This window comes from Rhinoraja longicauda, chromosome 13, assembly GCF_053455715.1.
Source record: "Rhinoraja longicauda isolate Sanriku21f chromosome 13, sRhiLon1.1, whole genome shotgun sequence".
Classification (NCBI taxonomy): Eukaryota; Metazoa; Chordata; class Chondrichthyes; order Rajiformes; family Arhynchobatidae; genus Rhinoraja; species Rhinoraja longicauda.
In genome coordinates, this window is record NC_135965.1 from 29,645,126 (window position 1) to 29,661,765 (window position 16,640).

The following is a 16,640-nucleotide window of genomic DNA, read 5'->3' on the forward strand; positions in this document are numbered from 1 at the left end:
AACTGACTTGACTTGACTTGACTTGACTTGCAATAACAAAAAAGACTTCTTGGAAGCTTTTCGAAACAATGTAGCCGTCACAAGCTGAAAACTAAATCCTTGCTGAAAACTAAATGATTCTCTGTAAACTTTTTGAAACAAATGTAGCCCCTTGAAGAAAAGGGTTAGAAATGAAAATTTAAACTTTAATATCTCTCTAGCTTTAAAAAGGTAGCTTCAATTTGAACGAAAGTACTTACAATAGTTGCCCAGGTTAATTGTGAATACGGCGGTACAAAAATCGTAGCGCTTTGGTGTACCGTCTTGGAGGAGTAGGGTTTGTAAGTTAAACTTCCGTACATACACACATACATCCCTACATACGAACGCAGAGTTTTAGTATTATACTAGAAAAGAGGGCCCGTTGGGCCCGTCCCCACACCCCCCATTCTCTCCTCCCCCAGCCCCACTCTTACTCTCCAAGTGTGCCCGTTGGGGAGGGCCCGTTGGGCCCGTCCCCACACCCCCCATTCTCACTCCCCCAGCCCCACTCTTACTCTCCAAGTGTGCCCGTTGGGCCCGGAAAAGAGGGCCCGTTGGGCCCGTCCCCACACCCCCCATTCTCTCCTCCCCCAGCCCCACTCTTACTCTCCAAGTGTGCCCGTTGGGCCCGTCCTCCTGATCTGTGTATGTCAAGTGACCACTATAGCCTTCATTCTTTTTTTTTTTCCCTAATCAGATGTTTGTTTTTTTTTTCCTATTCAGATGTGCAGTACTTTGGTCAACGTGGGTTGTTTTTAAATGTGCTATACAAATAAAACTGACTTGACTTGACTTGACTTGACTTGACTTGACTTGCAATAACAAAAAAGACTTCTTGGAAGCTTTTCGAAACAATGTAGCCGTCACAAGCTGAAAACTAAATCCTTGCTGAAAACTAAATCCTTTTCTGGAAACATTTGGAAACAAATGTAGCCCCTTGAAGAAAAGGGTTAGAAATGAAAAATTTAAACTTTAATATCTCTCTAGCTTTAAAAAGGTAGCTTCAATTTGAACGAAAGTACTTACAATAGTTGCCCAGGTTAATGGTGAATACGGCGGTACAAAAATCGTAGCGCTTTGGTGTACCGTCTAGGAGGAGTAGGGTTTGTAAGTAATCTTCCGTACATACACATATACATACATACATACGGAATGTTGGACCGCAGAGTTTTAGTATTATACTAGAAAAGAGGGCCCGTTGGGCCCGTCCCCACACCCCCCATTCTCACTCCCCCAGCCCCACTCTTACTCTCCAAGTGTGCCCGTTGGGCCCGGAAAAGAGGGCCCGTTGGGCCCGTCCCCACACCCCCCATTCTCTCCTCCCCCAGCCCCACTCTTACTCTCCAAGTGTGCCCGTTGGGCCCGTCCTCCTGATCTGTGTATGTCAAGTGACCACTATAGCCTTCATTCTTTTTTTTTTTCCCTAATCAGATGTTTGTTTGTTTTTTCCTAATCAGATGTGCAGTACTTTGGTCAACGTGGGTTGTTTTTAAATGTGCTATACAAATAAAACTGACTTGACTTGACTTGACTTGCAATAACAAAAAAGACTTCTTGGAAGCTTTTCGAAACAATGTAGCCGTCACAAGCTGAAAACTAAATCCTTGCTGAAAACTAAATCCTTTTCTGGAAACTTTTGGAAACAAATGTAGCCCCTTGAAGAAAAGGGTTAGAAATGAAAAATTTAAACTTTAATATCTCTCTAGCTTTAAAAAGGTAGCTTCAATTTGAACGAAAGTACTTACAATAGTTGCCCAGGTTAATGGTGAATACGGCGGTACAAAAATCGTAGCGCTTTGGTGTACCGTCTAGGAGGAGTAGGGTTTGTAAGTAATCTTCCGTACATACACATATACATACATACATACGGAATGTTGGACCGCAGAGTTTTAGTATTATATATAGATAGAAGATAGATAGATAGATAGATTGTCATTTTCCACAGCTCCTCTGCCATTTGTGTGTCTCTCCTTGAATCTGTGCTCAGTTGCAATGTTGGAGAGAGCATTGCAGATGCAGATATTGCTAGAATAATGGAAATAACCCCTCTTCTCCTCTCAACTTGTAACATGAGAGCTTTGACCTGCACCCAAGATAAGAGACAAAGTCTGTTTAAGATTTCAGCTAAAGAGGGCACTTCAAAGTCAGCACTCCTCCATTACCCCTTAAGTTATAGTATCAGGCTCTGCAGCATAACTTGAACCCACAGTCTTTTGACTCAAGAGTTATCATAAAAGCTACAGTTGTCACATAACCAATTGCCATGGAGAATAAAAATTGTGCAAGACCAGGAAATGGGAGCAAAACCAAATTTAATGCCAGTGCAAAGAACTGCAACGTAGTACACTAACTGTTTAAACACCCACGTGCAACTGTTTAACTTTAATCTTCCTGTTCCTACATGTTGTACTCTGTGGCTTCACGAAGGAATAAGTACAGCTGAGATCTTCTGCATATCGCAGCACCTGAGGATCCTAAAACTGACGGGTCTTCCTGCAACTGTGCAGGAGTAACACAGTCAATTAGACATGAAGAGCGAACGAGGGGGAAGAAAATGTCTTTTGATCTGTGCGGCCACATCCGTATCCTCTCTCACTAATGTGACTAACATACACTTTCCCGCAACTAAACAGTAATTGAGCCAATGAATCACAAAACTGGTAACAATGCATCATATTCAATCTGCATTCATAGTCTGAGTGCCTTCAGGCACTTGTGTGGCCAATTCCTTTGGTGGTCCTTGCTGCTGGTCACTATCACCATTGACAAATGCTTGCAACTTCAGAGCATTCCTGTCCAAGACACTAATCTTTCTGCATATTACAGCTAGGACGCCTGCCAAAACCTCACACATTCTTCACTGCTGCTCAACAACTTTCTTGTTGGTTGACGGCACTTGAGGTGCAACATCTGTGTCCACTGAGCGGAGCATGAATAATCCGGCACTGGTCATGTTTCTATCGTCTGTTCCTACTCACTTGTGTGCCTCTGAAACCAGGTGAAAACTTGTTGGACCCATCAAAGTGTATCTGACCTGATGCATATCAGGCAAGTCCTGTGATGGTGGAGCTTCAGTGTGAGTGATTTCCTCCTCTGACGAAGAGTTGCTGATATCTAGTGTCCTAGATGTGCAACACAGGTTTAATGTGGAACACAGTTTTAATTTTTCAAGTTAGGGATGTTTAAGGTCATCAATGAGCACGTGATTGTTACCAATTAAGGGTCCTTATGGGTGATTGTATGCAACATATCTGGTGAATCAGGTTCTGTAGCTGTGGGGTCATGTAACCCAATTTATTATGTTTGCATATTCCACCTTAATGCTACCTTAGAGTGATCCAGCACAGAAAAATGAATGCTGGAAATCTAAGATTAAAAAACCCCCCAGAAAATGTTGGAAGCATGAAGCAGCTTGTGGAAAGAGCAACCAACGGAATATTTCAGGACAAAGACCCTTCTTCAACAACCCTCTGCCCCAGTTCTGATGAAGAGTCCTAGACCTAAAATATTGACAGTTTTTCTCTCCATAGATGTCATCTGATCTGTTGAACTTTTTCCAGAATTTTCTGTTTCTAATTATTCTGAGTGAGTAGAAAGCTTTGAGTTAAAAGGATGGTTGGAGATAATTTTTTGAAGGAGTTACAATACGGCATAAACATGTGGAAGAATGTCCATGGTGGTTGAACAAATCAAGGATATGATGAAGTCAAGAGATAGATAAACATACCAGTGAGGTAGGTTGGTATGAAGGCTGATCACCACAGGACTAAATAGTAGGAGTCTGTAATCCTTGGAATTTAGAACACTGAGGGGTGACAGGGTCATAGAGTCACACAGTGTGGAAACAGGCCCTTCAGTCCAACTTGCCCACACCAGCCAACATGTCTCAGCTACACTAGTCCTACCTGCCAGCATTTGGTCCAGCTCCCTCCAAACCTGTCCTACCCATGTAGCTGTCTAACTGCTTCTTAAATGTCGGGATGGTCCCTGCCTCAACTACCTCCTCTGGCAACTTGTTCCATAAATCCACCACCCTTTGTGTGAAAAAGTTACCCCTCAGATTCCTATTAAAACTTTTCCCCTTCACCTTAAACCAATGTCCTCTGGTCCTCGATTCACCTACTCTGGGCAAGAGACTCTGTGCATCTCATGATTCCTCTCGTGACACTTTTGAGACATAGAAGGGTAGCAGGGTAGTTGTTGAGATGTTATTCCTGGTGGGGGATTCTGAACAAGGGGATATAATTACAAGATTAGGGAGCAGTCAGTTAAAACTGAGGTGCATAGAATTGTTTTCCCTCTCTGAGGGAGTGTATCCCTGAAATTCTCTGTCTCAGACTGTCATGACACCATTGTCAAGTTTGCAGACGACACAATGGTGATCGGGCTGATCACCAACGGTGATTAAACAAACTACAGAGCGGAGGTGCAAAACCTGGCAGACTGGTGCTCAGATAACAACCTGTCCCTAAACACCTCCAAGACCAAAGAGCTGATCATCAACTTCCGTAGATCACACAACGGGGAATACGCTCCGATCTTTATCAATGGGGACAGTGTGGAGAGAGTGTCCAGCTTCAAGTTTCTGGGCACACACATTTTGGAGGACCTCACATGGTTGCTGGTCAAGAAGGCGCAGCAACGACTGTTCTACCTGAGAACACTGAAAAAGTCTGGTCTGCCCCAACAGCTGCTGACGACCTTCTACCGCTGCACCACCATAGAGAGCATCCTAACGCATGGCATCCCTGTGTGGTATCTCAGCTGCACGGAGGCAGAGAGGAGAGCTCTTCAGCGGGTAGTCCATAGAGCTCAGAAGACTATCGGAACACAGCTACCAGCCTTGGAGGGCATCTACAACACACGATGCCTCAGAAAAGCCACCAGCATTCACAAAGACTCCTCACACCCCTGCAATAGTCTGTTCGAAATTCTACCATCGGGCAGACGCTACAAAGCCTTCTACGCCCGCACCTCCAGACTCAGGAACAGCTTCATCCCCAGGGCCATAGCTGCTATGAACCGGTCCTGCTGAGCCGGATGGTCACATCGCACAGCGAACCGGCACAGACCTACTTGAACTTTATTCTGTTTTAAAACTGTTTCTAATTTTGTTTCACTGGGTTGTCTAAATTTATACTGATTAGCTAATTAATTTATTGCATCATATGGAAGGCGCATTCCCAATCTCGTTGTACCCCTGTACAATGACAATAAAGATATATTGTATTGTATTGTATGGAAGTCAGGTCATTAGAATTACTTCAAGAGAAGCTCTATAAGGGTATGTGGATGTGGCACATAGATGAGATGAGGACTGCTGTAGATCAACCAAGATCATATTGAGGGCTTGGGGGGCCTACTCTTTTCGTATTTTCTGGTGATGTACTGAAATTCCCTGCACTTTAAGTTTGTTTGATTAATTTAATATCGTTTATTTTTGTTGCCGGATAGGTTGATTGGCACCAATTAACAGGCCAACAGCACTTTGAACTTTCAATAATGGCGCCAATAATGATGGTACCTGTATGTGTAATATATGCAAAAAGAATTTCACAGTGCAGCTGCATATGTGACAAATAATGCACTATTTTCATTTTTGTTCAAGGACACTTTTACTTGATTTCACTTCCTGACAAGAATTTAACTTGGAAGCAACATGCTTATTTGGCAGACACAAAAAGCTGGAGTAATTCAGTGGGACAGACAGCATCTCTGGAGAGAAGGAATGGATGATCTGAAGAAGGGTCTTGACCCAAAACGTTAGTCTGAAGAAGGGTTTCAACCTGAAACATCACCCATTCCTTCTCTCCGGAAATGCTACCTGTTCCGCTGAGTTACTCCAGCTTTTTGTGTCTATCTTCGGTTTAAACCAGCATCTGCAGTTCCTTCCTACATATGTTTATTTGGCATCTGTAAACCATTCAGTGCACTTGCGTGCTTTAAACTGATATGCAAAATACTGCTTCTGGATGTTCATATTGGAGATCACAACTCAGACTGTACCCTCAAGTACCTATATGTAACTCCCATCTGCTCCTTGAGTGAAGCAGTCACCACCTGACAGGAAGATTTGGCTTATGACACCCTAGATGTCACTTGTGACACTAGTGTATCTACACAAGAGTTATGGGACTAATTCTGTCAACATGGAAGCAAATCATCATAACTCCCCTGCACATGCAAACATTGACAGAGAAGTCACATGGTTTATGACGCATTAAAAAAACACATTGCAGTTCTAAGGAATGAGGCAGATTTTTAATCAGCAATTGTATTAACCCAGAAATGCAATAAAATAATCAACTAACTTTTGCATAATGTGATATTCTGTTATTCCCCCTTTCAATGAGTGGGGACCTCATTGAAACATACAGAATAATGAAAGGCTTGGATAGAATCAATAGACAATAGGTGCAGGAGTAGGCCATTTGGCCCTTTGAGCCAGTCGATGTGGAGAGGATGTTTCCACTAGTGGGAGAGTCTAGGTCATAGCCTCAGATTAAAGGAGATTCGTTTAGGAAGATGAGGAGGAATTTTAGTCAGAGGGTGGTGAATCTGTGGAATTCTTTGAAACAGAAGGCGGTTGAGGCCAAGTCAATGGTTATATTTAAGGCAGAGATAGATGGATTTTAGATTAGTACCGGTGTCAGAGGTTGTGGGGAAAAGGCAGGAGATTCAGACGTACAGGTATGTAGGTTAATTGGCTGGGTAAATGTAAAAAAATTGTCCCTAGTGGGTGTAGGATAGTGTTAATGTGCGGGGATCGCTGGGCGGCACGGACTTGGAGGGCCGAAAAGGCCTGTTTCCGGCTGTATAGATATGATGATATGATATGATAGAAAGGGGTTCGGAGAAAGAGATAGATCAGCTGTGATTGAATGGTGGTGTAGACTTGATGGGCCTAATGGTCTAATTCTGCTTCTATCACTTATGATCTAATGATTTTGTTATTATACTTTAATGTTTTTGCACCACAATCTTGCAGTAATCTGCTGGTTTGCACTTATCGTATTTATTTTTGTATTTATCATTGCTATGTGTATACTGTTTACTTTTCAAGTAAAAAAGGAATTTCATTGCGACCTGGATTAAATGGCAATAAACTAATCTGAATCTTTAAGGGAAAACCATAGATCTCCATGAGTTGATTCAAACACAGCACTATTATATTGAGGCAAGAATGCATTTGGAAGTATAACGTTGTAAGAGTCAGTTTCATAACCAAAAAGTGAACAGGCCCTTTTAAGTAGCTTCTTTAAGATAGCCCCCAATATAGGATTGTGTTTCAAACCAGCACCAGGCCTTTAAGCCAACCAAGCCCAGGAGGACCATCAAGCTTCCAAATACTCACATCCATTTTCTTGCATCCTATACATCCCATGGCACGATGACACAACTAGCTGCTCTAGATAGAGCTAGAGCACGTAAACAGGCCCTTCCACCCAACGATACCATGCAGATCATCATGCATTCATTTACATACCCCACATTCTCATCAACCCTTCTGGATGCCACCATTCCCCAACACATTTGGGACAATGTTCAATGGTCCACATTCTTCCTGTAAGCACTTGTTTCAACTAGTTGTGCGGGTTTGCTCCATATATCAAAGATACAGATTCAATAAGTTAGCTGGGCATTCCCAAACTCCACACAGATAGCACAGGATGTCCAGATTGAACCAGGGTCACTGGAGCTGTGAGGCAGCAGCTCTATTAGCTGCTTCACTGTGTAAACCAATACTTTAATGTCTCCAAATTCTCAGAAACTTCCAGTTAAGATGAATAGAGAAGAAGGCTAATGTTCGAGGACTGAAATGAACAAGAGAGTGAGGGAAGTTCAGTGGGAAATCCCAGTAACAGAGGAAGTGAGTTATGTCCAGTGACTGAGAGAGTGATGAACATCCAGTGGATGTGACTCGTCCTGACCTGCAGTTGCTGAATCTGCCTTTGAGTTTCTGCGAGATCCATTTCTGTGCCACTGAGCGACTGATCCATCTGCCCTTTCTCAGCGGACAGCCGCAAGGCATCTTCTTCCGACTTCAACCTGCCCCGTTCAACCTGAAACGAGAGACAGCCATCACAATGACGAGAGGTAGAGTGGGGTCATTTACACTGATCCCTCCGCACGTAACGCTCAGGCCTAGTCATGGCAAGGGGAATCCTGTGGGGAGCCCTGGCCCTTGAACTAAAGGCTGTCTGCAAATGGGGTCCAGCACAGGAAAACACAGTTCTGAGGACTGCATTCCTTCTCATGAGTGAAGCATGAGTTCAGCCTCCTGAACCGCATGCCGGTATACATGCATACACACGAACACTCAGTCACACACGGAGAGAGATGCGCACAGCCTTATGCGTGCACTCACAGACACACTCGCACAAAACCAAACACACTCTCTCAAAAATACACAGGTGGATGCACATGTGCACACAGATGCACACACATAGCCGTATGTATAATATACATGTGTACACTCACACGCAAAACCAGCCTCACACAAACAGACAAGCAGACGCACTCAGACTCACGTACAAGACAAGTACCACGTGGTACCTGTCCTCGTGCCAAATGAAGCAGGGTGGGTCAACAAAAGTATGTCTTTCATTCCTTTAGTGAGTTGGGAAAGTGCCAATTCTGGTAGGCAGTAATTTGAGAGGTTGTTGATCTATCTGTACATTCTTCCCTTGCAGTGTAACAAAAAGGGGAAGACTCTGCAGGCTGATCAGCATCTGGCAGGTTTTGCTGTGATCCACCCTTCCATGGCCGTCTCCATCGTTATAGCAGTTGATGAATGACGAGGGGGATTTCTGCAACGCTACTGACCCATGTGGTGGTGAGATGTGGTCAGTGATAGTGATACCCACTGATGTCAGCTACCCCCTGGTAGAACGTACGGTGGTAGCTACAATATCAGTTACTTTAGTCAGAGGGTGGTGAATCTGTGGAATTCATTGCCACACAAGGCTGAGGAGGCCGTCAATTGATATTTTTAAGGTGAAATTGACAGATTCTTGATTAGTACAGGTATCAGGGGTTATGGAGAAAAGGCAGGAGAATGGGGTTGAGAGGGAAAGATAGATCAGCCATTGAATGCTGGAGCAAACCTGATGGGCTGAATGGCCTAATTCTGCCCCCATAACTTATGAACTGGCATGTCGTGTAGAACCAACGTCATTAAAAGCTGATTCAGTTGATTTTTGCTTGTGAGATGTCCCTGTGTGCTCTGATTACATTAAAAAAGTAATTACATTTTGAGAGTGGCTATGGAGTAATCATGAATTTGCATGTACGGACGATTGCAGTGATCAAAAACAACAGCAGGTGTTCAAAGTTCATATTGCGCTGGATTCCAGACATTGTGTGTGTGTTCAGTGTAGACAACTGGGACAAGCACAGGCCTGATCCATGAACTCAATTCATTGAGAGTCACAGCTTAGAAAACCAGTGAGTTTTTTTCTGTGAAACATAGCCTTGTTAAATTTGCGTTGAGTGATTCACTGACTGTTGCCGATTTATATTACAGCCTTGCCTTGTAAATGCTGCTGACGGTTTTTGCTTTCCACTAGGTCTACCATTCCATTCCAGTCACCAGTATTTGGCTGGGAAGGAACTGCAGTTGCTGTTTTATACCGAACATAGACACAAAGTGCTGGTGTAACTCAGCGGGTCAGGCAACACCTCTGGAGAAAAAGGATGAGTGACATTTGGGGATGGATCCCTTCTTCAGCCAGAGACTGAAGAAGGGTCCCGACCCAAAATATCACCCCTCCTTTTTCTCCAGAGATGCTGCCTGACCCGCTGAATTACTCCAGCACTTTGTGTCTATTACCAGTACTTAGATCTTCAGATGAAACCGACTGTGAGCGTTATGGCTATATAGATTCTTGCCGGCATGACGAATTCACCCCCACCCCAACTCCCAGCTTGAAGAGCGAAACCATGTTTTGAAATCTGTGGTCCTCTTTGACGTAATCAGAAGAATTTGTCAACGCAGGAGCCAGGTCAATAGTCCATTTTCTAAAAACTATGATGGAAATGAATAAGGGGGCAGAAATCAACTGAGTACATCTCAACATCTTCTGTGGACACATTTTGTGATCCTAACTGTTTTTTGTCTATTTTATGTATAGGTTTCCCTATAATCCATACTCTTTCTGTGTCTAGGATGAACCTTTGAAGGATGATGAAGATTGCAACAAAAGGTGAGAATGAGAGACATAAGCATCTGAGCCAGAGTTCCACAAAAATTCCTAATCCAGCAGTTACAACGTATCCTTCCACATTCCTTTCTCTTCCCTCCTGAAGGTCTGATTCTACGTCAGGGCAAACTAGCGACCGGCACCAGCTGCTCTTATCCAAGGGGAATTCCACAAACGCGGGCCCAGACTGTGAGTACTGGCATTGCATGCGTCCTCTGGGACATTGCAGCCAACAGTATCCTATTTCACCTCCTCATGACCACAAGGCACTGAATGCTTGGCTAATTTCCTTCCTTTGCCCTTCCTAGATCAAAGCAGCTGGCTCAGCACCATTGGGGATATTGTCATCAAATATTACAGGTCCTCTTGTAGAGTGGCAGCTCACCCTCAGGTCACCAGGGTGGAGAATTCAGCCTGGAAAGCAAATGCTGGTTGAAAAGCTTCCCCTGACATCTCCCTGGTACCCGAGTTAGCTGGACAGCTCATCCACACATATTAAGAACGAGTGGCCATACATTATCTTTGGAAGACTTAATGCTGGTTTGACACACCAGAGTTAAGGTTTCTGTGATAAAGGATCTCACCGACAAATGCTTTTAAGGAATCTTCCAGCTTAACAAGATACTGAATAAGCAAAGCTGTGTGTCATTCTGACAGGATAATGTAAAAACAAAAAATTCAGCCCTACACATTTATCACCTTAAGAAAGCAGATTGATTTTATAAACACCGAGAGTCCTTTCATCTCTGAGACTTAATGTTTGAACTGAAGAGATTATGATTCCCTGAGTGATGATGGAATGGGCTAAATACTGATTTGACTCCATTTCCAAAGCATTGGAGGCAGATATGACTTTTTCTGCCGCGGATTGGCAACAGGGTATCAATGGAGTCAGAAATGCCGCCCTGCTGCAACTAGACTGAAATACGGTAATCGGTGTGATAGGTGACTGAACGGGGCTCAGGTTAGATCGGCGTGGAAAATCAGTTCGGTCGGTGATCGGTGATGGGCGTTTTGGTCTTTTTAAGCCGCCTATTCCCTTTTCCATTTCCAACAGCTGGGTGTCTTTTAGTTCAGGGAAACCAAACAGAAAGTGGAAATTAACCGAGGGAGCTCGGAGAATGTTACATTAAATAGATATCTATTTGAGGTGTTTAGGATAATTCAGGGATTTGATGGTTCAAATGGACAGAACATTTGGTGGGAGTCCAGAACATGATGATGTAGCCTTCCAGCTGAACTAGGATACTGACGGGGTGATGTCAGGAATTAATGGAAAGAGAGAGATACTTCCATGGAAACAGGCGCTCAGCCTGAGTCAGTGCCAACCATCAATTTTACCAATCGAACTTTAAACCATTTTATTCTCTTCACAGTCCCATCAACTCTCCTTAAATTCTTCCACCCACCTACACATCACAGTTGCCCATCCACCCACCAAGCCACATGCAGTGTTGGCTCGAAGGGTCGAATGGCCTACTCCTGCACCTATTTTTTCTATGCAGTCACGGACAGAACATAGACATCACCCGAGGCCAGGATCGAAATGGGGTCACTGGAGCCCTACTTCTCTCGTTCCCAACATGGCTGAAATCTGGGAACTCTCTCCCCACAAAACGCTACTGTCAATTGAAAATTTAAAAATGGGGATGGGTAAATTTTATTTGCATTGAAACTGTTTTGCAGCCCAACAGAGATGTGTGAAGCAACAGCCTGAGAGCTGAACAATCTCCTGCTTTTGCATTCAGCAGTTTGGCCGAGTGCAAGTTCATTGCAGAGTGCAAAAGGGAGTGGGGCTGAAATTCCTTGTGCAGTGTTTTCACAAACTGACACGCTTGTGTCAAATTCTTGTCAGTGCTATTATAACAGCCATTGGCCCATTTTAAAATAAACAGCTTAATGACTCCTCTAATGTAGCACGCAGGAATTTGACCCAAAGATGCCAGCGATTTTTAAAAAAAAGTGCTTCAAGAATTTCACTCCTTGACAGGTAGGCATTTTGAATATCCAAGTGTATATGTAGAAAAGAAGATAATTTTCCTCCTATGTTCCGAGTGTCAATGATGAATAAAAGGAGAAAAAAGGGCTGAGAGACTGAGGTGAATTTATGTCGGACCTTTCATAGCATTTGGATTGTATCAAAATGTTTCAATGCTTTTGATATATAGTTCCTGTAAATAAGGGTGAGACGTAATTGTTATAGTCACATAGCAGTGAAATAGGCGTTTCAGTCAAATGAGTCTGCACTGATCATTTACACCAATCCCACATTATTTCAATTTTCAGACTGAAAGATAATACTTCAGTCTGAAGAAGGGTCTCGACCCGAAATGTCACCCATTCCTTCTCTCCCGAGATGCTGCCTGACCTGCTGAGGTACTCCAGCATTTTGTGAATAAATACCTTCGATTTGTACCAGCATCTGCAGTTATCTTCTTATTCCCATTTTGTTCCCCCACATTCTGACCAACTCCCCCCAGATTCTACCACTCACTAACACATTAGGGGTCAATTTACAGTGGCCAATTAACTAACATACTACCTGTCCTGAGGATGTGGGTGGAAATCGGAGCACCTTGAGGAAACCAAGGAGAACATGCAATCTCCACACAGACAGTACCCGTGGTCAGGATCAGAATCTGAGTCTCTGGAGCAGTGAGGCATCTGCAGCCACTGTACTGCTGAATGATTCCACAAGAGTAAATAAGGAGACAGGTTTTTTTTCATGGAGTTCAGTGAGGAATGGAGCAGTTTCCAAATGGCGGAATGAGAACATGAGAGCAGATGCAGCCTCAGTTCCACATAATATCTGAAAGATAGTATCCCTTCAGTATTGTGTTTATCAATCACTCCAGAATGCATTATCAAGTTTCTGGAGTCCAGTTAGAACTTCGAACTCATGGTAAGATAGTAAGCACTGAGCTCAGGCTGTTCATGGTTGTGCGTTTAGTAGAGCCGCTACCTTACTATGCTGTACAACAGAGAAATTATTTTGGCCAATTAAAAACTACAATGTAATCTTTTTCCTGATTAACTCCACGTACAAACATTAAACTTACGTCTTAGTGGCTCACAGACAGGGAGCTGCAAAATAAGAGAAAGATTAGAATTCAATCAAACCCCCTTGTTAGCCACTTGCTGCAAAGTTGGTGATTTTGCCTGATTGAACAGTCTAGAGAGTCAAGGGTGTTTAATTGCCATAAGCTCCTGGAACGGTACAATGACATTCTTGCTTGCTGCAGCTGTACAGGCCCATTAATGCGATAACCTATTGCTCTTCCTATTGTACTTGAGCTTGGCTTTAAGCATAGAGTTTTCTGATTGGATTGGATGCCATGCAAAACAAAAATTTTCACACTACCTCAGCACATGTGGCAATAATAAACCTAAAGCTAGTGGTCTCGTGCAGAGTGGAGTGCCAGCGAGATGGAATCCGCTATTGATCTGTTGAGGCGATAGGCAAATTGTAGTGTGTCCAGGTTCATACAAAGGCTGTCACTTGAGCTAGATAACAATTGTGTGCAAGCCCTGCCACAGTTGCCGATCATCCATTTGATATTCCAGTTTAGACCAAAAGTGTCTTTAGCTGTCTCGATGGCCTTCTCTAGGTCGTACTTGGAATTCTTATGCAATGCTGTATTGCAATATTTGAATATCTGAGAACTGGTCCTCAGTAGATCGCAGACCTCCTGGTTCATCAAGGATGAGCATAATCAAGGACGAGTCACTCTCCCATCAGGCAACAGGTGTAGAAGTGTGAAAAAACGAACAGTCAGGGGCAGTTTCTGCCTAGCTGTTATCAGGCAACTGAACCATCCTACCAACAACTAGAGAGCAGTCTTGACCTATTATCTACCTCATTGGAGATCCTTGGGATATCTTTGATCGGTCTTTACCTTACACTAAATGCTATTCATGTTTTCCCTTTATCATGTATCTGTACTCTGTGGATGGCTCGATTGTAATCATGTATTGGCTTTCCGCTGGCTGATTAGCACACAACAAAAGCTTTTCATTGTAACGGTACATGTGACAATAAACTAAACACAAACTCATCTCATCCAAGGCTTTTCATTAGGGAACACTTAGATGGTCTTGCTGGGAACACACTCCTCCACACATTGCCTTATGAAGTCAGTAACAACTGTATCGTATTCACTCAGGTTAAAAGGTGACAATTTATGACAAACTGATTGCTTTCAGCAAATCATGTCTCATGCATAAACCTGAATTTATAACGCAGGAACAAACTGTGACTGAATCAGAATTACAGGAACAAAATTATTTTTTGTCTCCATGACAGAAAACTCTGTTCTTTGTTTCTGTGACACCATTAATCATTATTCCCTTACTATAGTCTCGTCTGTCACTTGTCGTGGAATAAAGGAGAGAAGCAGAAGTCGCTCTGCATCCCCATAGCATCCTCTTTGCAGTTCACACTGCCACCCAGCTTTGTGTCATCTACAAATTTGCTAATGTTACTTTTAATTCCTTCATCTAAATCATTAATGTATATTGTAAATAGCTGCAGTCCCAGCACCAAGCCTTGTGGTACCTCACTAGTCACCGCCTGCCATTCTGAACGGGACCCGTTAATCCCTACTCTTTGTTTCCTGTCTGCCAACCAATTTTTGTGAATTTGTGGAATTCTCTGCCTCAGAAGGCAGTGGAGGCTGATTCACTGGATGCATTCAAAAGAGATTTAGATAGGGCTAGCGGAATCAAGGGGTATGGGAAGAAGGGAGGAACGGGGTACTGATTGTGGAGGATCGGCTATGATCACATTGAATGGTGGTGCAGGCTCGAAGGGCCGAATGGCCTACTCCTGCACCTATTGTCTATATATCTATGTATCATTCTCATTGGAGTTATTGGGAAGAATATCGACCTTGATTCTAGTTCTACTGAAGTATGTAAATACCTACAATGGTCTCCTGGCATGAAATAGCCCTTTGCAACTGCAGTTGTATATTCATGGGATCTCTGTGAGTTTCTTTTTAAGTCATTTGTCAGCATCTGGGTGTCACTTGCAAGAGTAGTATTATTCCAAGCTCCTGCTCCTATATCAGAGCAGTCATACATTGAATGAATTATTGGACCAAGGTCCTTCTTCATGCTCATCTGAATTGGTAGTACATTTCAGATTCACCAGTGTGGATCTGGAGTTACACATAGGCCAGATGGCAGATGACATTCTCTGAAAGTCGTCTGTGAGCCAGATGGGTTTTTACAATTGTTTTTCGTTTTGTGGTAATGATTATTCATTGGTTTTTGGAGCCTAGGTATTAACAACATTTAATTAAATTAACTGCCACGATGGGATTTAAACGCTGGCCGCTGGGTTGTTAATCCTGGCCTCTGGGCTACTAGTCATGATAACCACAACACCACCATAACCTCCATATCCAGGTGTTAATATTTATGGTGGCTCTTCGGAGAACATTTAGTTGCAGGAATCTTCCAAGACCATATTACCATTTGTCGGACTCTCCTGGAAATGTGGTGCTTTTGCAGGAGTCTCAATTGCAAAGTCTGAAACTTATTGGAGTGGTATAAAAATATTATGTAGGGTATATGATCTGCTACACTTGCATATTATTATAACCTTTGTTTTTAACAAGATAATTTTCCATCTTGTAAGTATAAGGCAACCTTTTCCCTTCACGTGAATATACTGCAGGAGGGCCATGGTTTGACTATTCTTTTAGAGGATGGTTTATAAGATCATAAGACATAGGAGCAGAATTAGGCCACTCGGCCTATCGATTCTGCTCGCCATTTGAGAATAGCTGGTCTTTTTTCCCCCCTCAATCCCATTCTCCTGCATTCCCCCCTTAACCTTTGATGCCCATGCTCATCAAGAACCTATCAATCTCTGCTTTAAAAATCCCCAAATGTCTTGGCATCCACAGCAGTATGTGGCAATGAATTCCACAGATTTACCATCCTCTGGCTAAAGAAATGTCTCCTCATCTCCATTCTAAAGCTACGTTCTTTTATTCTGAAGCTCTTCCCTCTGGGTCCTAGACTTTTTCACTACTGGAAAGAGATTGGCAACTCTTTGTCAACAATGGACCCTTGCCCTTGATGAGAAATGTTTGCACAGAATCACCTCTGAGGCCAAGCTTATTTTCCAGTCATTTTATGATATTGGATCATATTCCAGTTCTCTCAGACTAATTAGCTTGCCATTATTATAGCCTCTGTATTTACCTCATTATTATTTGCAACAGGGACTTTTCTAGGGGGAAAAAAAGTTTATTACCTAAGTAGTTTTGCAAGGATTGCTATCTTGCTCTTTGGTTCAAATTGTTTATCAAGTACAAAACAAGTGTTGAGTTTCTTTAAATCTTCTGAATGACTTAAACACGTGAATCGGTGATTCAGTTATATGGTGGTATTGCAAGATCAGGAAAG

General features: G+C 43.0%; 1 protein-coding gene across 1 annotated transcript in view; it reads right to left on the bottom strand.

The window, feature by feature from the left end:
- The window catches only part of LOC144599067 (uncharacterized), a 227,982-nt gene that overhangs the window by 2,512 nt on the left and 208,830 nt on the right, over window positions 1-16,640 (bottom strand). Inside the window, exons 34-36 of the mRNA XM_078409791.1 lie at window positions 7,953-8,084; window positions 6,038-6,081; window positions 3,000-3,143 (exon numbers count right to left, since the gene is read on the bottom strand). Coding sequence (XP_078265917.1) covers window positions 3,000-3,143; window positions 6,038-6,081; window positions 7,953-8,084 — 320 coding nt within the window. The remainder of the gene's footprint in view (window positions 1-2,999; window positions 3,144-6,037; window positions 6,082-7,952; window positions 8,085-16,640) is intronic.